Consider the following 20736-nt stretch of genomic DNA (forward strand, 5'->3'; position numbering starts at 1 on the left):
CACGTTATAGTTTTTTTTTTATGTGAAAGTCAATGGTTCCCTATGGGGGCCCATTGATTTGAAAGGAAGGCGCATCGCAAGTCGGATCAGGAGGGGAGGGGAGAAGACCAGAGCGGAGAAGACCGGATGAAGAGTTTTAATAAACTTTTCAAAATGTCTACTGTCGTTATTTACATACACTGCCTTTTATTGGGTGAATGGGTAGGGGTACAATGTACCCCATACTCATTCACAAAGGGAGGGGGGTCTGGGATCTGGGGGGCCCCCTTGTTAAAGGGGGCTTCCAGATTCCAATAAGCCCCCTGCCCGCAGACCCCCACAACCACCGCCCAGGGTTTTCAGGAAGAGGCCTTTGTCCTCATCAACATGGGGACAAGGTGCTTTGGGGTGGGGGTGCAGAGCCCCCCCCCCTGCCCCAAAGCACCCCATGTTGAGGGCGTGTGGCCTGGTATGGTCCAGGGGGGGTGGGGCCGCTCACTCGTCCCCTCCCCTTTCCTGGCCTGCATGTTTGGATAGGGGTCTGTTATGAATTTTGGGGGGGGGACCCCACGCTGTTTTTTTTCGGCGTGGGGTTCCCCTCAAAATCCATACCAGACCTGAAGGGCCTGGTTTGGAACCTGGGGGGGGACCCCCACGCCGTTTATTATCCCATTTTGGCGTGGAGTTTCCCCTCAAGATTCTCAGAGCGCAAGTCAGGATGATGCGCCTTCTATTCAAATCAATAGCCTCCCATAGGGAACCATTGATTTTGAATGGAGGCAGAAAAACCGCTGCTAAAAGCAACGTGGCCAAACGTGCAATAACGCCAATGGAAAAAGCTACTGAAAGCACGTTTAACAGCTGCTTTTTCCTGGCGTTAGAAGTTACTCTGCAGCTCGTTTTTTTCTGACGCCCTGTGTGCATGGGGCCTTACACACAAATCTCAGTGTGCAGGGAAATCAAAACAAAGATTGCAGACCAGGAGCATCAGATCCACACGTGTTCATTCCATACAATGAAGCCGATTATTAGGGAAATTTGTGAAAGTAATCATCCTACACACTTTGCTGACTCATTTATTGAATGTGACTCCCTGACATCGCAGACAACAGATCCTCCAGCATAATACTTCATTAGTCATCACAGAGGCTGAGCATCACTTTCACTAGTAGATTATGTCACCAAACCTGAATGAACTACACTGAGGATTCCCGTTCTAAAAGGAAAACCATAATGGTTTATTTTATTTATTTATTTTTTTTTTTTTTCGCATTTAATAATTTTTATACACTTTAATGATTAAATATGTAAACCCAACATTTCATTTTCCTGATGTGTGGCTGCTGTACCGTGTACATGTGTGAAAAAGCATCCTGCATTGCTTTTGTGCAATACCTTGTGATCCTGACAATCCCCGTGCTTTCCTATTTCAAACTGACCACACTAGGCATGGAAGCTCGTCCATCTCAGTGTGATTCGTTTTCTACTTTGCATTCTACTTGGGAGCACAGCCTGCCTGTCCTCCAGTGGTCAGACTTGTGTTGACACATTCCCCAGCACAGCCCTTCACTGGGAACACTGGGGAGATCAATGTACTGCTGTTTCTCTGCCTCCTGCAGACACACCTCTAGCTGCCCAGGCCATACTTAGCAGAACCAGCAGTATGCATTATATAGGCATCATATCATATCATATGCAATGAACTTCAACACTAACTATTTGATGAACATGCACACCCAATAATGTGTACATTGTTTTTATCGACATGTTTTTGCATCATTATAATAAATTCTCTGCTTGTGTTTTTTTTACTTTCAAGTTTTTAACATAATGTTTGCATTTTTAAATGAGCTGACAAATGGAAAAAAAATGTTTTATGCATGTTAGTCTTTCAACACCTTGGTTATTGATCAATCTATTTGTGCAACATTTTTACGCACTGCATCGCATAAGACCAGCGGTGTGGTGTGAACGGGGCACATAGAAAACAAGAATCTAGCGGACAGGTTCCTATCTGGCTATTATACCCTTGAGTCACTAACCCAGAACACAAAGGCAGGTCAGGACTGGCTTTTCCCACACAACAACCACAGGTGATTCAGAAAGTACTGAATAAAAGATGGCCAGGTAGCTAGGATTTTCAGGAGCTCAGAAATTGGTAGCCCTCCTATTTTTCTCATACCAGTGCTGTCCATAGACTAGTGTGAACAGTACCTGCACTTGTTCTAGATTGAGGGGTCAGCAACGTGTCAATGGTGGGCAGGTGACAGGTAGATAACGTCCTGCCTTGCCAATCCTCCATCTGAAATGCTCATGGAATTTTATTCATGATTGTAACTTATATATATGAATAAAAAATCAAATATTTCAGTAATAGTTGACTTGTTTGTGTTTAGTGCAGTTTCTCAAAAGTCCCATGGGCACTTTTATGGGCTGAGCTGCACCCTCAGTTATGGTACCCGAGCCTCATTCCTTATGCATTTTATTATATAAATCTTCTTCATGCCATCCTTGCTTTTTGGGGGCTTTGCTAGTTTATTTCTTTTCTTTTTTTTTTTTTTTTAAGGATGCCAAATCCTGGTGATCTATGATCTCTTCCATATTTTCGAGGTAGAGCGCCACTACTCAAAAGGTTCCCTTCCCATTGAAGCAATTGAGGACATAAACATTAAAGTGGATGTACACCCCATTCATGAAATTAGTCCTGTGGCTTTCTCCTGCTCAGTTCCTCTGCTATCAACATGATAACTCCTGTCAAGTTCTCTGTCAACTGAGATAAAACTAGACTGAATTTTGTGTCGGGGTGGATGCTATAAGTAGATTAGCAGAGAACTGGTCTATTCACAGCACAGTTCTGCATGTTTCTTCCATTTTCTGCCTATGTGGAGAGGGAGTGTGTGCCTTTCCTCCAATCAGCTGTCTTACAGCGTATGGCAAGAATCCACACCCACAGGTAAATCAGGAAGAGAAAACTCTAGCAGGACGTGCACTTTTTAAACAGTATAGAAAGCTGAAGACAGAAGATATACAAGTAAAACTTATGTAGGGATATTTGTTTAATCTCTGTGTATCATCTGGGGCTATTCACTTCACTGGGTAAATGTGAGGGTTTACATCCACTTTAAGGCCGCGGCCTATGCTCTGAAACCATTCAAGTAATGTTACCCCAATCGAACAAGACACATTTAAGTAAATGGTGTGCAAAGAAGCTATCAGCGCAGCTATATCAAATAAATGGATCTAAGAGGGAGTATATTCAATAAGTGTAAAAAAATGTATAAAAATTATATATAAATAAATGATTTAAGTAGATCCGGCAGCAAACTCCAGATAAGTGTTATTCACTTACACAATAAATTATTCAAAGTCAAAAAAAGTGCTGCGCCAGAAACATAATGTGAATATATCGGAAATCAATCTGTGTATATAATAAAAATCAATCTGTGTATACATTCAATAGCAAACTTAGTGACAATAGGTGCTTTCCAGTAAAACAGAACTATGATCAAAAATCAATAGGTGTACCTTAGAACGAGCCCCCGCCGTGCCGCCCGCTTACCTCTGACGGGCGACACGTCCAGTCGCCCGTCTTCCGGGATCGCGGCATCCGGCCATCTGATTGGCCGGAGCCGCGGTGACGTCACTCCCGCGCATGCGTGTGAGAGCCGACAGTCACGGCACGGGACTCTGAAGGAACGGCACGAGCGGCCGTTCCTTCAGAGCGCATGCGCCAGTGACGTCACTGGCTGCATGTAAGGTAAATATCTCCTACACGGTGCATGTTTAGGAGATATTTACAGTACCTATAGGTAAGCCTTATCATAGGCTTTCCTATAGGTACAAGTTGCAGAGGAGGGTTTACTTCCTCTTTAAGTAAGTAGCTGTGCAAGTGCCCCCCAACCGCGTGCAAAGCATGTGCTTGCGCTGCGCTAGTGCGGGGTTAAAGCAGGTGGTGAGGAGGCAATTATCGTTCTTTGAGTAAAGGTACTTTCCAATAAGAATGACAAAGCCTTAGAAGCTTCCTTGCATTTGCATAGCTTCCTTCTCACCCTGTGTATTCTCAGTCAGCAAAAATAGGTTTCTGTCCCTCAAATTTTAAATTCCTCCAATTTCATATACTTTTTCTCCATTCTTGTGCATCAACTGCCTCCTGCTGGATTACCCAGGTACTGTACTATACAGAGACTATAGTTTTGGCACAGTGACCATGCTGCCAAGTCTAAAGAGAACTGGTCTTATGCTGGGTTCACACTTATGCAAATTGGATGCAGGTTTCCCCGCATCCAACAGTAGACTCACGCCCAGGGCTGCTGTTAGAAATCATGGGGCCCTGTACAGCCTACCTGACAGGCCTCCCCCCACCGCCCTCCCTCCGAAAATATCAAATTATATTTTTGCTAAAATGCTCTGCAGCCTTGCAAGAAATGATACCCTATCAAACAAGACACATTTACGTAAATAGCATTGCCCTGCAAGTGCCCCGCAACTGCGTGCAAAGCAGTTATTTAACTGCCCTGTTGAAATAAAAGGGGTCTAACTAAAAGATATTTTGGACAGAGAAAGAGACTGACGACATAGATTTATCCATACCTCGCTCAGATGCACTGGACAGTGAATGAATGGGAAGCATTCTGAGGCTCCAATTCATTCACAAATGGAAGCATAGTAAACATGGTTTACTATGCTTTAGTGGTGAATGGACACTGGAACGATTGGTAACGATTGCTCACTGTGTTTATTCATGAAAAAAGCATCCCCCCCCCCTGCTCTCCATCCTGAAACGGTCCCCCTGTGTGCCCTTTAGCAGCTGATGGTGGGAGAGGAGGAAAGCCAGAAAGTCAGCAGAGCCAAGAACCGATCCCCCTGCAGCGCAGCCGGATTGAGAAAGAAGTAGAAGCCACCAGAGCTGCAGGGGGATCCACAAGTGTCAGCAATAAGGCAGTGCAGCTGACCCTACTGCTCAGCAGGTGCCTGGGCCCCCCATTTGAACTGATTGGGCCCAGTATACGGGGGCTGGCTGCACTGCCTTATCAGCGGCCCTGTTCACGCCTAAAGGTGACAGAAACAAAGAGGTGGCTGCATCCTTGTATAGTGACTGGCCGCATATTTTTTTTAATGTTTTTTTTAAATGGTAGAATACGATCATCATACAGAAGCTTATTTACACAATTCCACAAATTTTAAGACATGCTGGGACCAATAAAATAGGAAAAACTGTAAAGGAGGTGATCTTAGCCAAGCCAACCAAAGCTGTATGTCTTACAGCCTACAAAGAGAAAAACAACAGGCCTTGGCCAGGGCGCAACTATTCATCCAATTTATATCTTATTTCACTGCAGATGTGCCAGACAGATCCTATGTGACTGAAAAGAATGACACTCTACAGTCTCCAATAATGCTAAACACACACAATGATCCTGTTAGCCTCAGACCACATGATCGTTCGCTTGTTCTGAGGCTCCATTCACACATAAGCATTTTTTCAGGCGTTTTTCAGACCTTTTTGCAGGTGTTTGGAGGAAGGCATTGACATCTAACAAAAATGCTTGTAATCTGACAAAAAATCTCATGTACTTTTTCAGGCAACAACATGCTCATATGTGAACAGGGGCCATTGAAATGAATGGGATTTTGCTTGTTGGGCATTTTGAGATTTTAGAGATGATCGTTTTACTAGCTGAAAAACACTCAGGTGTGAACAGGGCCTGAATTGCTTGAGAGCAGTGCTTTGGATTCATAACAAGTAATATCTTAGCTGATGCCATGCCAGAAAACGGAAATCGAATTGGTTGCTTACTGCCTTTTGGACGCCGTCATTCTTTGCACTGCTGTATGAAATCTATTATATGTCATCTTCAAACCCATTGATAAGAAGTTATGTATATCGTACTCACCAGGTTTGCAACAGGACCCAGAGACCTCTTGGCTGAAAGTAGGGCACTGCCCATGCTGGAGAAGGTCTGCAATATTGATGTGTGCCAGGATTCGGATTCTCGAGGTTCTTCAATTCTGTCTCCTCCTAAAGCAGCATCTAAGCAAAAAGTAACAATTGTGAAATTATACAATTTAAAAGATGATCATCACTATACCTCTAAAATAAATAAATACATTTCATAGATAAATGTTGAGAAGCATATGGGGTAGACTACATAAATAGTAAATTCACTTTTGTTGAGGAAGAAAAAAGAAGAAGGAAATAAACAGACCCCCCCCCCCCCCCCTGGGTGATCAATGTGCATTGCAGGGGTTTTAACAATTTTTTGTTACTGTGGAGAAATGGCTGTCGCATGACTGACTCAGTACTGATTCTGAATGGGAGGTCTGGTTCATTGTAATCAGCTGGTGCATTTTCTGTGTTCCAATAAGGAAAGCTGCAGTGTCTGCATCCCTTTAGAAGTATGTAGCCCTTGGAGAGTATCTCACCAAACTTAAATAGTTTTTACAGGGAGTGTCTAAAATTTGACTTGCATCTTACTGCAAATCAGTGAGCCAATCACAGAAGCAGGAAATTACATTTTTGGAGGAGTTCAGTTTATGAACGATGTACGGAATGCCTCCAAGTTTCTATATTGCATTAAATGTTACAGAAAATGACAGCTCTGCAGATTGAAATAGAAAGTTCATTTTTTAATAAAAAATTACAATATAGCATTTGTAGTAATTGTATATGCTATATTATTATTTTTATTTGCTACATTTTCTTTTTCATGAAAGTGGAGTTACCCTTTAAGGTAATCATACTTTATACAATTGTATTGTACAATCTTCTTTAGATATGCCATCAAATATGTAGTGTAAGTGTCAGTCTAATTTGATACAAAAGAAATAGGTTGTTTACAGTGCATCCAGAAAGTATTCACATCGCTTCACTTTTTACACATTTTTATTGTGTTTCAGCCTTATTTCAAAATGGACTAAATTCATTATTATCCTAAAAATTCTACAAACAATACCCCATAATGACAAAGTGAAAGAAGTTTGTTTGAAAACTTTGCTAATTTATTAAAAATGAAAAAAATCACATGTACATCAGTATTCACAGCCTTTGCCATGTCAAAAATGAGTTCAGGTGAATCTTGTTTCCACTGATCATCCCTGAGATATTTCTACAGCTTGATAAGAGTCCACCTGTGGTAAATTCAGTTGATTGGACACGATTTGGAAAGGCAAACACCTGTCTATATAAGGTTCCATAGTTGATAGAGCATGTTCGAGCACAAACCAAGCCATGGATTCAAAGGAATTGTCTGTAGACCTCCTGAGACAGGATTGTATCAAGGCACAGAAACATTTCTGCAGCATTAAAGGTCCCAATAAGCACAGCGGCCTCCATCATCGTTAAATGGAAGAAGTTTGAAACCACCAGCACTCTTCCTAGAGGAGGCTGCCCAGCCAAACTGAGCGATCGGGGGAGAAGGGCCTTAGTCAGGGAGGTGACCAAGAACCCGATGATCACTCTGACAAAGCTCAAGCATTTCTTTGTGGAGAGAGGAGAACCTTCCAGAAGAACATCTCTGCAGTACTCAGGCCTGTATAATAGAGTGGCCAGATGGAAGCCACTCCTCAGTAAAAGTCACATGGCAGCCCACCTGGAGTTTTCCAAAAAGCACCTGAAGGACTCTGACCATGAGAAAATGGGATTTTTGACAAACCATAAAATCCATTTCTCTGATGTTCATTGATGTACACAGCTCTTCATCTTCATGACTGTAGGATTATGACCATAGAATATGCTGCCCTCTACAGGAGTAGGACACTAGGCAGAGAAAAGCTTGAGCATGACTATGGGGCAGTCCCTGGGGGCAGGGCTGCCATCAGGGGGGGACAGGCCATACACATGTAGGGGGCCCCGGCATCCTGAGGGGCCCGGCAGCCCAGGCCCCAACCAACAAGACTAAGTTGTTGCTGCTGTAGTAACTAGCAATTGCTAGAACAGGACAGCCACAAAGTGAGCCAATGTAGCCAGTGGGATGTCTTTTTCCTGGATTTGGATTTCTCTTTGCTGAATATATGGGTCCGTCTCTTTGCTGGATTGGGCCATGTCTTTGCTGATTATATGGGGATGTCTCTTTGCTTGATTTGATTAATTTTTATATATTAATTTGTAAGAGAGTTAAAATAAAAGTGGGTGCACAGAAGGACTTGGTGGGATGGCCAGTGGGCCGATTCAATGGGACGACCATTGGACAGACCTTGGGGGGGGCCCAGGCCTAAAGCTGTGTAAGGGGCCCACAAATTTCTGATGGCTGCCCTGCCTGGGGGTATACTCCCACTTCCTGCTATAGTTATTAAGTTTTGTAATAGCCAGTGTCAGAAGAAAAAACAACCCAACTCCAAAGAGGGGCGGGTGCTGTGTCCATGCTGTGTGCTGTGTCCATCAATGAACATCAGAGAAATGGATTTTATGGTAAGTCAAAAATCCCATTTTCTTTTTCGTTCATTGATGGACACAGCTCTCCATCTTCATGACCGTAGGGACGTCCCAAAGCAGTGTCATACATGAGGGGTGGGAACACCAGAAAACAAACTCCCCAAATGGGAAATTACGAAAATACTCGCCAAGGCTACAGAAACATGGCCCCCAATCTGTAGCAAACCAGGCTACAAGAAAATGGTGGCGCCACGCGGCTCCCAGGGATTGGGGGGGGGGGGTCCCAAGGCCGAAAAAGTGGTCCCAACAGGGAGGGGGCCCAGACAGGCACCTCCTCCAGGCCCATCTCCCTCAAGGAGCGAAAGTTTCATCTCCCTCAAGGAGCGAAAGTTTCATCTCCCTCAAGGAGCGAAAGTTTTGGCAGCACGCTTCCCCCCAACCCTATCGCCGCACCCCAATTCACTTAAGAAAGGTATGTCCGCCCCGGAGGAGGGGGGGTGGTGATGAGCAGATGGGGGACACAGGCCACAATAGACCACTGAGCTGGGGGGGGGGGGAGGACACAAATGGGAAGGAGGGGAATCCGGGGGTCTGACTCTCCCAGGGAGGGGCCCACACGCGCTCCAAAACCCACCAGGGGTAGAGGGTGGACAGCTACTTACCACACCAGGAACAGGGTGGGCACCGTTTCGGACAGGACACCACTCCATCGTAATGTGGGTGCTGTTGGCCGGGAAGAAACACTGCAACTCAAGCCAAAGTCAGTTTGTATGCGCCCTCGCAAGATGTTTAACTCGCAGGCCAGCCCATGTCCAGTGGGGCTATGTCGCGGCTGACCTAGCGTGGAGCTGCCATCTGCATGCGCTTGCTGGCCAGACTGGGGGGACCCCAAGGATCTAGATTATCCGACAGTTGATAGTAGATTCTCACAGGAAGAAAATAATAAAAGAAGGCAAAAACTCAATTAAAAAAAAAAAAAATAGTTAGGACCAGAGATCCCAGCAAGGAACTAGGTCCTTACTCCTGACTAGGCAGAAAAAAACTGGATACCTATAGCAGGAAGTGGGGTATACCCCCGGGGACTGCCCCATAGGCATGCTCAAGCTTTTCTATGAGTAGTGTCCTACTCCTGTAGGGGGCAGCATAACCCTACGGTCATGAAGATGAAGAGCTGTGTCTGTCAATGAACAAAAGAGAAACAAAATTATCTGGTCTGATGAAAGAAAGATTGAACTCTTTGGCTGTAATTGATACCAAAGGTGCTTCAACAAAGTATTGAGCAAAGGCTGTGAATACTTATGTAGCACCCTCCTAGTTAGGTAGGTGCTAGGTAAAGCATTGATTGCTCCTGCTGTTTATCAGGGGAGCCTGATCTATTAGTTTGCCTGTCACATGTTTCCAGGTGTGATTCACTGGGTCCGAAAGAGTGTCCCCACTGTGTCCAATGAGGGAGCTTGTTGGACAGTGGAAGAAACCCAGCCAGTGACACGTCAGGTTTTATGGCATCCCAGTAGGAGGGCATTCCTGCAATGCATCCTGGGATCGACCATAAATACTGAGGGGACATGTGACAGGGCATCTTTTGGCAGGAGCAAAGTCCCAGAAGGAGGTGGACGGCTGTCTCTCCTCCTGCAGGTGTGAGGAAAGTGGTTCAGGCAGTCGGCCTATTGAACCAGGGGTGGAGCTGAGCTGCGGAAGATCCAGAGTGCTGACAAGTGGAGCTGCTGGCAGAGTTTCTCGGGAAAAACAGTATCATGAGTACCAGGAGATTTGTCAAAAGGTCTGCCTAGGAGAGGGGACCACTCCAGAGAAGTAGAGGGGATCAAGGAGCTAGCTCAAACAGGAAGTGTAACAGTAAAGGGGGTGCCGTGTAGATGACCCTGAAGAATAGGAACAAAGGGGGTGCCAGGAAGGGCCCTGAAGATTGTTCTGCAGTACAGTACAGTTTACCTCAGAGAGTTCACTTACTACTACTTCACTGCTAATGTCGAGGGGAAGCAGCGGCCTAGCCGCAACTCTGCGTTACTCAGCATTATTCAGTCGTCCCAGCCAATTTGTGCATAGTTACATAAGTTGGGAGTATCCCACTCATTCCCTCCTCCCATCCAAATTCTCAATAAAACACAAAACCAAAGCTCCTAGACTGTTTCCTGACTGAGCCAAAAACACTTTGAACATGTGGAACTGGTATGCTGCTATGCTGGTAACCATGGGGAACCCGTATTCAGCAGCTCCCAAGGTAGTAGTGCTACACTTATTCACATGTGATTTTTTTTTTTTTTTAATACATTTACAAAGATTTCAAACAAACTTCTTTCACATTGTCATTACAGGGTATTGTTTGTAGAATTTTGAGGAACATAAATTAATCCATTTTGGAATAAAGCTGTAACATAACAAAATGTGGAAAAAGTGAAGCACTGTGAATACTTTCTGGATGCACTGTAGGTGTGTCCCCGTAATATATTGTTTAGGTAAATCTAAAGGAGATTGTGCAATTAGATTATAAAGTGTATAGACACCATTAGGCTCCTTTCACACTATCCGTCCATCGGACGGATGCCGTTTTTCTCAGCGGGGGATCGAGCCGCCAATCCCCCGCTGAGCAGAAGGATGACAGCTGTGTCTCCGCGCTGTGTGCGGAGACACAACTGTCAGCTCCCCATGCATCTCTATGGGGGAAATCGGATGGGAACGGACCGTCGGTCCGTTCTCATCCCATCCCATCCCATCCGCTGGACGGATGGAAAATAGGGTTTCCATCCGTCCAGATTTGACGGATCGGATCGGGTCGGATGTCAGCGGACATGTCTCCGCTGCCATCCGATGCCCCATAGGAATGCATGGGGAGACCGTTCAGATCCGCCAAAAACACGAACAAGCAGAACTGAACGGTCCGCCTGTGTGAAAGGGGCCTTAGGCAGACTTCCTCAAGGTGACATGAATATGCTTCCCAATCTTTTTGACATGGGAAGGCCCAGATAACCGGGTTGTCTGCCCTTATAGCAACAGGACTGGTAAAATTACCTATACTACTACATGCCAAAGAAGTTGTTGCAACCTACCTTTTGATGTAAGTGGTGGGAGGCTATAAAAGCATATCTATGTATTTAGCAATTTACCTTAAAGCGGAGTTCCACCCAAAGTGGAACTTCCGCTTTAGGTATTCTAACCCCCTGACATGCCACAATTGGCATGTCATTTGTTTGGGGGGGGGGGAGCGGGTACCTAGATTTGACAGGTACCCGCTCCCACTTCCGCTCGGAGCGCCGCGGCGCCCTGAACGGAAGTTCTCCTCTCCCCCTCCCTCCCTGCAATCTTCTGGGACATGTCAGAGGTCCCAGAAGATTGCCGGCCAATCAAGACACGCAGCGCGACTCGCACATGCGCAGTGGGTACCCGGCTGTGAAGCCGCAAACTGTCACAGCCGGGTGCCCACAGCAGTGATGCTGGCGCTGAGGGAGAGGATCGAGGCTTTGGGCGGCCGCATCGCTGGACCGTTGGACAGGTGAGTGAAATGGCTGGAACTCCGCTTTAAGGTCGGCTTTAAGCTCCAAGCCAAACTTACATAGGACTTGTTCTCTTTACTTCTGGTGGCCAAACAGATTGTCAGGAGAGCGAAGTTAAAGTGTAATTACCTGTGGGGGCGGACATTTAAATGAACCCACTATTTTTCCCTGATTACAACAAAGCAAAGTTTCTGCAAACCAAACTGCTGTCATTGGATTAAATCAGAGCAACAAAGGTGACCCAGTTCATTAAACACTATGGGTTGTAATCATTTAGCAATAACCATAATGACCTACAACAGCTGGATGCACCTTATCACCAATTTGTACGTACCCTAAGCAGCCCAGCCTTAAAGAATTATCATAAAATGTAATCAGTGAGGTTGTGCAGCTTACCTATGCCAGCATCGTCTTCATTTTGGGAAACAGCTTCATCTGTCTTCTGCGGTATGTGATCCAGGGGGTCATGGGTGGGAAGGACAACCTCTGCCTCCCTCTCTTTCTCAGATGTCACATCGTTTGTCTCAGGTGTTTGTACCACAATCTCCTCTTCTGGTGTCCGAGTCACAGTGGACTCCTCTACAGGCAGCTGATTTACTGTGGACTCTACTACTGGCGGCTGCTTCACCGTGGTCTCCTCTACTGGCGGCTGCTTTACCGTGGACTCCTCTACTGGCGGCTGATTCACCGTGGACTTCTCTACTGGCGGCTGATTCACCGTGGACTCCTCTACTGGCGGCTGATTCACTGTGGACTCCTCTACTGGCGGCTGATTCACTGTGGACTCCTCTACTGGCGGCTCTTTCCCTGTGGACTCCTCTACTGGCGGCTCTTTCCCAGCGGACTCCTCTACTGGCGGCTCTTTCCCAGCAGACTCCTCTACTAGCGGCTCTTTCCCAGCAGACTCCTCTACTGGCGGCTCTTTCCCAGCAGACTCCTCTACTGGCGGCTCTTTCCCAGCAGACTCCTCTACTAGCGGCTCTTTCTCCGCGGACTCCTCTACTGGCGGCTGATTCACTGTGGACTCCTCAACTAGCGGCTGATTCACTGTGGACTCCACTACTGGTGTCATTTCTTCTTGAATCACTGTGGACTCCTCTTTTGGTGGCTGAGTCATTGTAGACTCTTCTTTTGGCAGTTCTTCTGGAGTCACTGTGGACTCCTCTTTTTTGGTGACTGGCTCTGGTTCTGATTTCTCTTCTGGATTCACTTCATCAGAGGTTGGCTTCTCTATTAAAAATAATGAAATGCACATGTAAGTGTTACAAATAACAGTATTACAAATTACAGTATTATTTTGAATTTTGAAAAAGTAACTACTGACCATGAATAATAGCGTAATAAAAATGGTATTAAACCCAAAACCAAAAATTTTATATATTGCAACTTACCAATCATTAGATGTGGTGGCTGTATAGGTTTTCATTTTTTACCCTCTGGTTTTCCCAGGTGATCTAACCAATAACACACCCCTGTATTAGTGAGACACAACGCTGGAGGAATGAGCACAAGAGGCACTGCAGACAGCAGCATTGTCAGCCTGGGGACTTTGGGGGAAGGGGAGTGTTAGCAGATTTAGATACAACAACAAACTTAAGCCAAACTCCAGCTCACACCTACAGCAAACAGTTTTTTCCCTTTTGGGATAAAGGATTTACATGAATAAACAAAAAAGCTGCTCATTTTAATCACCTGCTAGTGTTAAGTGGTTTGTCTCATCTGTGTAAACTGATACATTTTGCTGAAGAGTTTGTGCTTTTGAAAATCAACAGACTTACTGGCTGGATCAAACAGATGAAAACAGAAAAAAAACCTAAAAAAGAAAATGAATGCAGCCTTTATATCCAAGAATCGGTAAGCTGCAATATAAGGTGTATAAATGTTTGCTTTTGGGTTTAATACTGCTTTAACATTGCTCCCATGACAGCCTAGGCTGCATGCTCCTGCACTCTGCAGTGTAGTTGAGCATCATGGGAAATGTAGTTCCAAAACATCTGGGGTGCCAAGGTTCACCATCACTGGCCTAGGCTAAAGATTACATGAGCATTAAAGGGTCTCATGTTATTATTAACAGCAGAATCTGTTGTTTTCAGACTGTCCAGGTGACATGCATTGAGATAAAGAGGATCAGCAAGGCACATTTAGCCTAGGTTCACACATATGACATGCAGAAAACGCAGTGACACTGCATGTTATACGCACCGCATTGCAATCACACTGCAGTTGTCAATGATGTTGTGAGAAGCATGCACAGCCTGATGCAGCCATATGCACACTTTGCTCACAACTCTGTGGTTCTGCACAATGCTTGTGCCCTACAGTTTCTCTCTCACAGTACATGAAATATAACTATTGGATCTGTCACTGCCATAGGATTATGATGATAGCTCTACACACAGATTCCATACCATCTATTGTTCTCAGGGAAGGTGGGGTCTCTTGATTCATGGCCATAGTTGCAAAGCATTTGTAGCTGTGGCTGGCTATGTGGGTGAGCAGAAACCATGGCCAAACATTTAGACTGACCTATAGGCATTTTTTTTTTATCCATTTTCGATAGAGAAATGGAGGGATATAACCTCTGTCAGATTTTTTTTCACCGTCAGTTTCCCATTTCTGAGATTTCCCTTCACTTCCTGTCCCATAGCCGAATAGGAAGTGAGAGGAAATCCCTGCACATTAAAGGGAATTACTTGGGGACCCCCAGGTCACCAGAACAAGTGTCCCCATAAGAAGATTTTCCTTCTATTACTTTTCTGGGGACAACCCAACATTTGTGATTTTTTTTTTTACTTTGATTTTCAATGATAATGGTAAACAGGACAAATAGAGAGGGTGAATCTCCCAAACAGGGACACAGACAACTATGAGGAGTTCTAATCCCTCTTTACTCCATCCAAAGCTAAAAAAAAAAAAAAAAGTTTTGTCTTTAGTTATACTTTAAGTTTTCAATATTAATAACATCTGTCAGCAGACCCCAGCTTGCTCAGCTTCTGGTGGGCCCATTCTGAGGACCACGACCTGGCACTAGCATGCTGCAAAATCTATCTCCACCATCAGAAGCCCTGGTAAGGACCGGTTGGTGTGGGATTGGTTTCACCCCCCTGCCCTCACAGGGAGAGAGGTTTTTCCTTTTTCTTTTATGCCTATGTTTATTGGCGTGTTTTGACCCTAGCCAATAAACAGTAGTTTCCCTGTGGTGACTTTGTTGGCACATTTAATGGCTAGTCACCATGGGGGGGGAACCTCAAGCCCCGCTGCCACATCCACAGATGGCGGCGGGGCGGAGGTTGTACTGTCTCTGCACAGGATGGGACCACTCATTTGAGGGTACCTAAGAACCAATTGTTGCTATGGAACCTGGAAATGCCAGTAAACATAATTATGATTGTTTCTTTGGAGCTGTTTTTCTCGGTTCCCTAGGTCTTTGTTTGCCATATGGAGTGTAGCACCCTTGCTTGTATACTAGCATTGCAAATGTATACTTGAAATTGTCCTGATTTACACAACTTCTGATCACATAATATTGAAACTATTCCTTATGTACCGTTCTTTTCTTGTGTTTTTGAAACCTAAAATAAGATTATATATATATATAAAAAAAAAAAGACCGGTTAGTGCTTAGACCCCACATCCTCTACCAGGATGACTTGCTCATGTACTTATCCTACTGGTCGGTTTGAACCTCTCGACTGCTATAGCCTACTGGTCTCCAAGCCTGACCCAGGACCATGACTGTTTGGTATGGAATACTGTATAGCGTTGTAGAAGTCTAACACTGTTCTTACCCTTTTCTTCTTCTGTTACCAATCCAGATGCAAGCAGAGGACTGTCACTTAGTGTGGAAAGATTATGCCTGAGCCTATATAAGATTTTCTGGACATCATTTATCAAGTCTACTTTTTCACGTAACATTTCTTCCTTGGGGTTTGCTTCTTGAGGATTCAAAACACTCTCCACAAAGTCAAGAATTTTTGATGATGATAACTCTAAAATCTGATCCATAGCTTTGTTAATATGATCCAGATGTAAACTGTCCCTCCAAGCCAACTGCAGCTTTGAGTCCATGTCCTTAAACATGGCTTCCAGGCTCATGATGTTGCCTGGACCAAGGTATTTTAAGAACTGTGCTATACGTTTTTCATCTAAATACTCCCTCAAAATACTCAAGACTTTAATGTTTTCCACATAAGTTGCCTCCTGTACAGCATCGTTCATTTGAAGTATGGAATCTTGAGGAAGCTCTCCAGCGAATGGTTCATTCTTTCCTATATCCGCTATTTTGTCATCAGTCTGGTCAGAGATGTCTTCCTTGGTTATTTCAGCTTTACTTAACTCCTGAAGAGTTGCGGTCTCTTTTTCTATTTTGGTATCTAAAATATTAGAGCTATCTTTTTTCTCAATTGGATCTTCAGTAACCACCACTGGTCCTTCATTTACTTCAATGATTTCCTCTACTTTTTTTTCTGTCACAACATCTAAGTTTACTTGAAGTAAATTTTGATTTTCTTGCTTGCTTGTGTCTTTACTTTCTAGAGAAGAACGGTTTAATAATTGATGGCTAGGATCAGATTCCTCAGATACTTTAGGATCTACCTTTGTTTCTTTACTAGCTTTTGCAAGAATTTCTCCAGCTGGCTTGGCACTTGCGGTATTCTCATCTTCCAGAAAACCGTTTACATTTTTATGGTCTTTTTCTTCTTTATCAATAGTCACTGGGGGAAGCTTGGCATCAACAGCAGCTTTTTCTGCAAGATCCTTATGGCTTCTAGTAGAATCTGTTGACTCTACGTTAAAACTATCTGCACCGTTAGTATCTATTGGCTCTTGTTTTTGCTCCTTATAACTTGAATAGAGCTGCCCATGTTCTGTTTCCTTGTTGGTCTCACTTGTGTCAACAGATGAATGTACAGTATGGTATTCATGCACTAGAACATCTACACCCATAACTGGTAACTTTTCTAATTTTTGTTTGTCTACAGGATTACAATTCTTTAAATTTATTTTTTCTTCATTATCTCCTGCTTTTGGAGATTTTGTTTCTTTAACAAATGGATCTGAAGACTGCACCTGTGAATCTTCCATTTCTTCTGAGTGATCAGCAGTAACAGAATCACTTGCCGAATTGACATCTGCTGAAAACTCTGAAGCCAACGAAGGACGTTTGTCCTGTTTAACTACTTCGGTCTGGTCTTGATTACTGTTAGGGCTTTCCAGGTTAGATTTCTCTGATAGGTTTTGCTCTCCTAAATCCTTTAATTTAATGTCTTTGTTTTGTTGCAAATCTTCTGGTATTGGCTTATCACTGTGATCAACATTAACTTCCTTCACTCCACTTGTTTTGGTGGGTGTCTGGTTTTCCTCTGTAGTTTTTTCACTGATCTTAGACTCCACTCCCTCAGTTTTTGATTCAGATGCTTGTTTCGCACTTATAATTTCTGGCTGCTCTGGTACATTTGGTTCTACTTGTACAGAATCAGTATCAGTACTACCCTTGGGAAGAGGTGTTCCATCATCTGAAGACAAATGTATTGTATTTTCTGATGACTTGTTTGCAGTAAAATTGGTCTTTTGCTCAGATGTTAAATCTTTATCTCCATCAACAGCTGGCAAGGATTCCCACAATCTGTCTTCTAGAACAACTGCATTGTCCTCAAAAGGGGGTTCAAAATGTTCATTTTCGTGCCTGTTCTTCTCCATGCCAAGTAAGTACCAGTTATTTTTTTCTACCTCTTCTCTTGGTTCATTAAGTTCTTGTTCTGAATCATTTCTGTCTAAGTCAGTGACATCTTGTGTACATTCCCCTCCACTGACAATAGCAGAGAATGTGTCTCCCAATGTTGTTAAAATGTTCTTTTCTTGCTTTATGGTTGTGGCATGACCCATGTCAACTGAGACTTGTACCTCCTCTTTGGATGGCGATGCCTTTGATTTTGATAAAATGCTGGCACTAGAATCATTTTCAAAAGCGGCCTTATCTGATGACATTTTATCAATTTTTTCATCAGATAAAGATATTTTTGTTGCCTCTCCAACATTCCTTTCCTCTTTGGTTTTTTCACTGATCTCCAAATCCACTGCCACAGCTTTTGATTCTGACCTCTCTTTCACATTTAGGATTTCAGGTTGGTTCTGTACATCTAGTCCTACTTGTACAGAATCAGTATCAGTACTACTTTTGGCACGATGTGTTCCATCGCTTGAAGATATATGTTCTGTGTTTTCAGATACATTGTTTGCAGTAATACTGATTTTCCGTTCAGTTTCCTGTAATCCATCTTCTCCTAGAACAATTGTATCGTCACCAAAAGGCAGTTCTAATTGTTCATTTCCATACATGTTGCTTTCCTCCATGCCAAGTAAGTACAAGTTCTTATCTTCATCTACCTCTTCACTTGTTTCACTGCAAATTTCTTTTTCAATTGAATCAGTTCCACCTAGATCAGTGACATCCCATGTGCGTTCCCCTCCACTGACAACAGCAAAGAATGTGTCTCCCAATGTTGTTAGAATACTCTCATCTTGCTTTATAGGGGTAGCATGGCCCATGTCAACTGAGAATCTGACTTCCTCTTTGGATGGGGATGTCTTTGCTTCTGATGCAGTGATAGAGGTAGAGTCATTTTTAAAAGCTGTCTGATCTGATAACCTCATATCAAATTCTTCATAAGACAACAAAAGCATTTCTGTTGGCTTTCCAATATCCTCTTCTGTTTGCAACTCATAAGGTTCAAAATCTTTGTCTTGATAATTGATATCAAATGTAACAAGCCTGGTCTCTTCATTTTCGGTTACTACAGCATCACCTGTTGAACCTACTTTGGTCTTTAAGTTTACAACCGTATCTTTATCTATCAAAGTAAAAGATTCTGTGTGTTTGTTTTCTTTAGACTTTTTAGCTTCTTTCTGATAGATGCTATCAGCTTGCTCACTATTTGGCATTTTTAAATCATGCTTTGCATGTTCATCGTCTGAAGATGTATATCCATTGAGAGTTGATAACGATTTCTTTAACCCCTCTTCATCCAGAACTGCATCATCATCATCAACAGGGAGTTCTAAATGTTCATTTTTAGGCATGTTGCTTTTCTCCATGCCAAGTAAGTATAGGTGCGTATCTTCCAACTCTTCGCTTGGTTCATCATAATTTTCTTGTTCCTCTAAATGAGTTCTGCCTGGATAGGTGACATCTTGTGTGCATTCCCCTCCACTAATAATAGCAAAGAATGTGTCTCCCAATGTTGTTCGAATACTTGTTTCTTGCTTTATGGGTGTAGCATGACCCATGTCAACTGAAACCTTGACCTCCTCTTTGGATGGAGCTGTCTTTTTATCTGAAAATGAGGTAGAATCATTATCAAAAGCAGTCTCATCTGATGCCTGCATTTTACATTTTTCATAAGATAACAAAGGTGTTTCTGCCAACCCACCAACACCATCATCTTCTTGTGGCTCATAATGTTCAAAATCTTTGTATTGGTATTCACCATCAAATGTAACACACCTGGTCTCTTCATCGTCAGTTACTACAGCATCACCTGTGGAGCCAGCTTTTGTCTTTAGCTTTACAGTGCGTTCTTTGTCTATTAGAGTAAAAGATTCTATGTTTTTATTTTCTATAAACTCTTTAGCTCCAAGAGAGATCCTGACATTTGTGGGTTGTTCACTCGTGGGCATCTGTGATTCGCTTTTTGCCTTTTCCTTGGTTGCTTGATGTGCAACACTTTCTTGCTGAGAATCTTTGGATTTGCAATTTACAGCTGTTGTATGTACATCGTTTTTAGCAGAAAGAATATCTTCAATTATTTTATTTTCATCTTTTCTGCGATCATCCTCCAATTCTTTTTCTGGACTTTCAAAAGATAGAATCTGCTCTTGGGGTGCAGAAGCAGGCACTTCCACCAATGGCTTCACAGACTCTGGAACAAGCGGCTGTTGTGTTTTTTTAATAGAAGATTCAAGCACCAATGCTGTCACATGAAAGGAAGATGAATGGGTTACTCTCCATGTTACCTAATTCCCAGAAGAAATGTGTATTTTATTTGATCCTGGCAGCTGAACAGAGCAACTGGGCAGCATGGTAAAAGTGTCTATGTGCTGCTAGGGAGAGGGGCTTTAAAACAAACCAATACATTTGCTCTGCATTGGCAAAGTACTAGTTTGCTTTAGATATTTAGTAAAAACATGGAGGATGGTGGGACAACAGAGACAAAATACTTAATGCCATATGAACCCTGCCCCCTCCCCCCCCCCTCAACCTCTCAACCCTCAAACACATCTCTATGAATAATCCACCATATTAATGATGGTGTGTATGTGCCGTGCTACAGACCAGGAAGAGGAGCTTCAAAAGCACCTCTTCCTGCCCTGTGCCAACACTATCCCTCTCCAATTTTTGGCCCAAATGCTACGTCACCCAAATGCGGGTGAGAATTATTGTAACTGTATCTTTACAAACATGGCAAACAAAGGATTGTGACAACTTATGCTGCAAGAAGCAAAGCAAAACCATATTTACACACACTGTCCCCTCAAAGTGTTGAGTTACTTTGAGGGGACAGCAAATTTACACTGTTATACAATCTGTACACTCACTACTTTACATTGTAGCAAAGTGTCATTTCTTCAGTGTTGTCACATGAAAAGATATAATAAAAGATTTACAAAAATGTGAGGGGTGTACTCACTTGTGAGATACTGTATATATGATATAAAACATCTGTTAACAAAAATACAAACTTAAAAAATAGAACACAAACTTTACTTCTTTTTCATTAAAAACACTGTTAAGTAGAAGTACATTTCTGTTTCTGATATGGAGACGTGGCAACTCCTTTGCACCACTTTCTTCTTTCTTAACTTCCTTTCTTTACTCTT

At 43.3% G+C, this 20736-nt stretch overlaps 1 protein-coding gene across 1 annotated transcript in view; it reads right to left on the reverse strand.

Annotated features, from left to right (window-relative positions):
* Window positions 1-20736, reverse strand: part of MIA3 (MIA SH3 domain ER export factor 3) — a 195802-nt gene that overhangs the window by 126003 nt on the left and 49063 nt on the right. Inside the window, exons 5-7 of the mRNA XM_082250981.1 lie at window positions 15648-19829; window positions 12256-13089; window positions 5874-6010 (exon numbers count right to left, since the gene is read on the reverse strand). Coding sequence (XP_082107107.1) covers window positions 5874-6010; window positions 12256-13089; window positions 15648-19829 — 5153 coding nt within the window. The remainder of the gene's footprint in view (window positions 1-5873; window positions 6011-12255; window positions 13090-15647; window positions 19830-20736) is intronic.

This window comes from Pelophylax lessonae (assembly GCF_965119305.1).
Source record: "Pelophylax lessonae genome assembly, chromosome: 3".
NCBI classification, from domain to species: domain Eukaryota; kingdom Metazoa; phylum Chordata; class Amphibia; order Anura; family Ranidae; genus Pelophylax; species Pelophylax lessonae.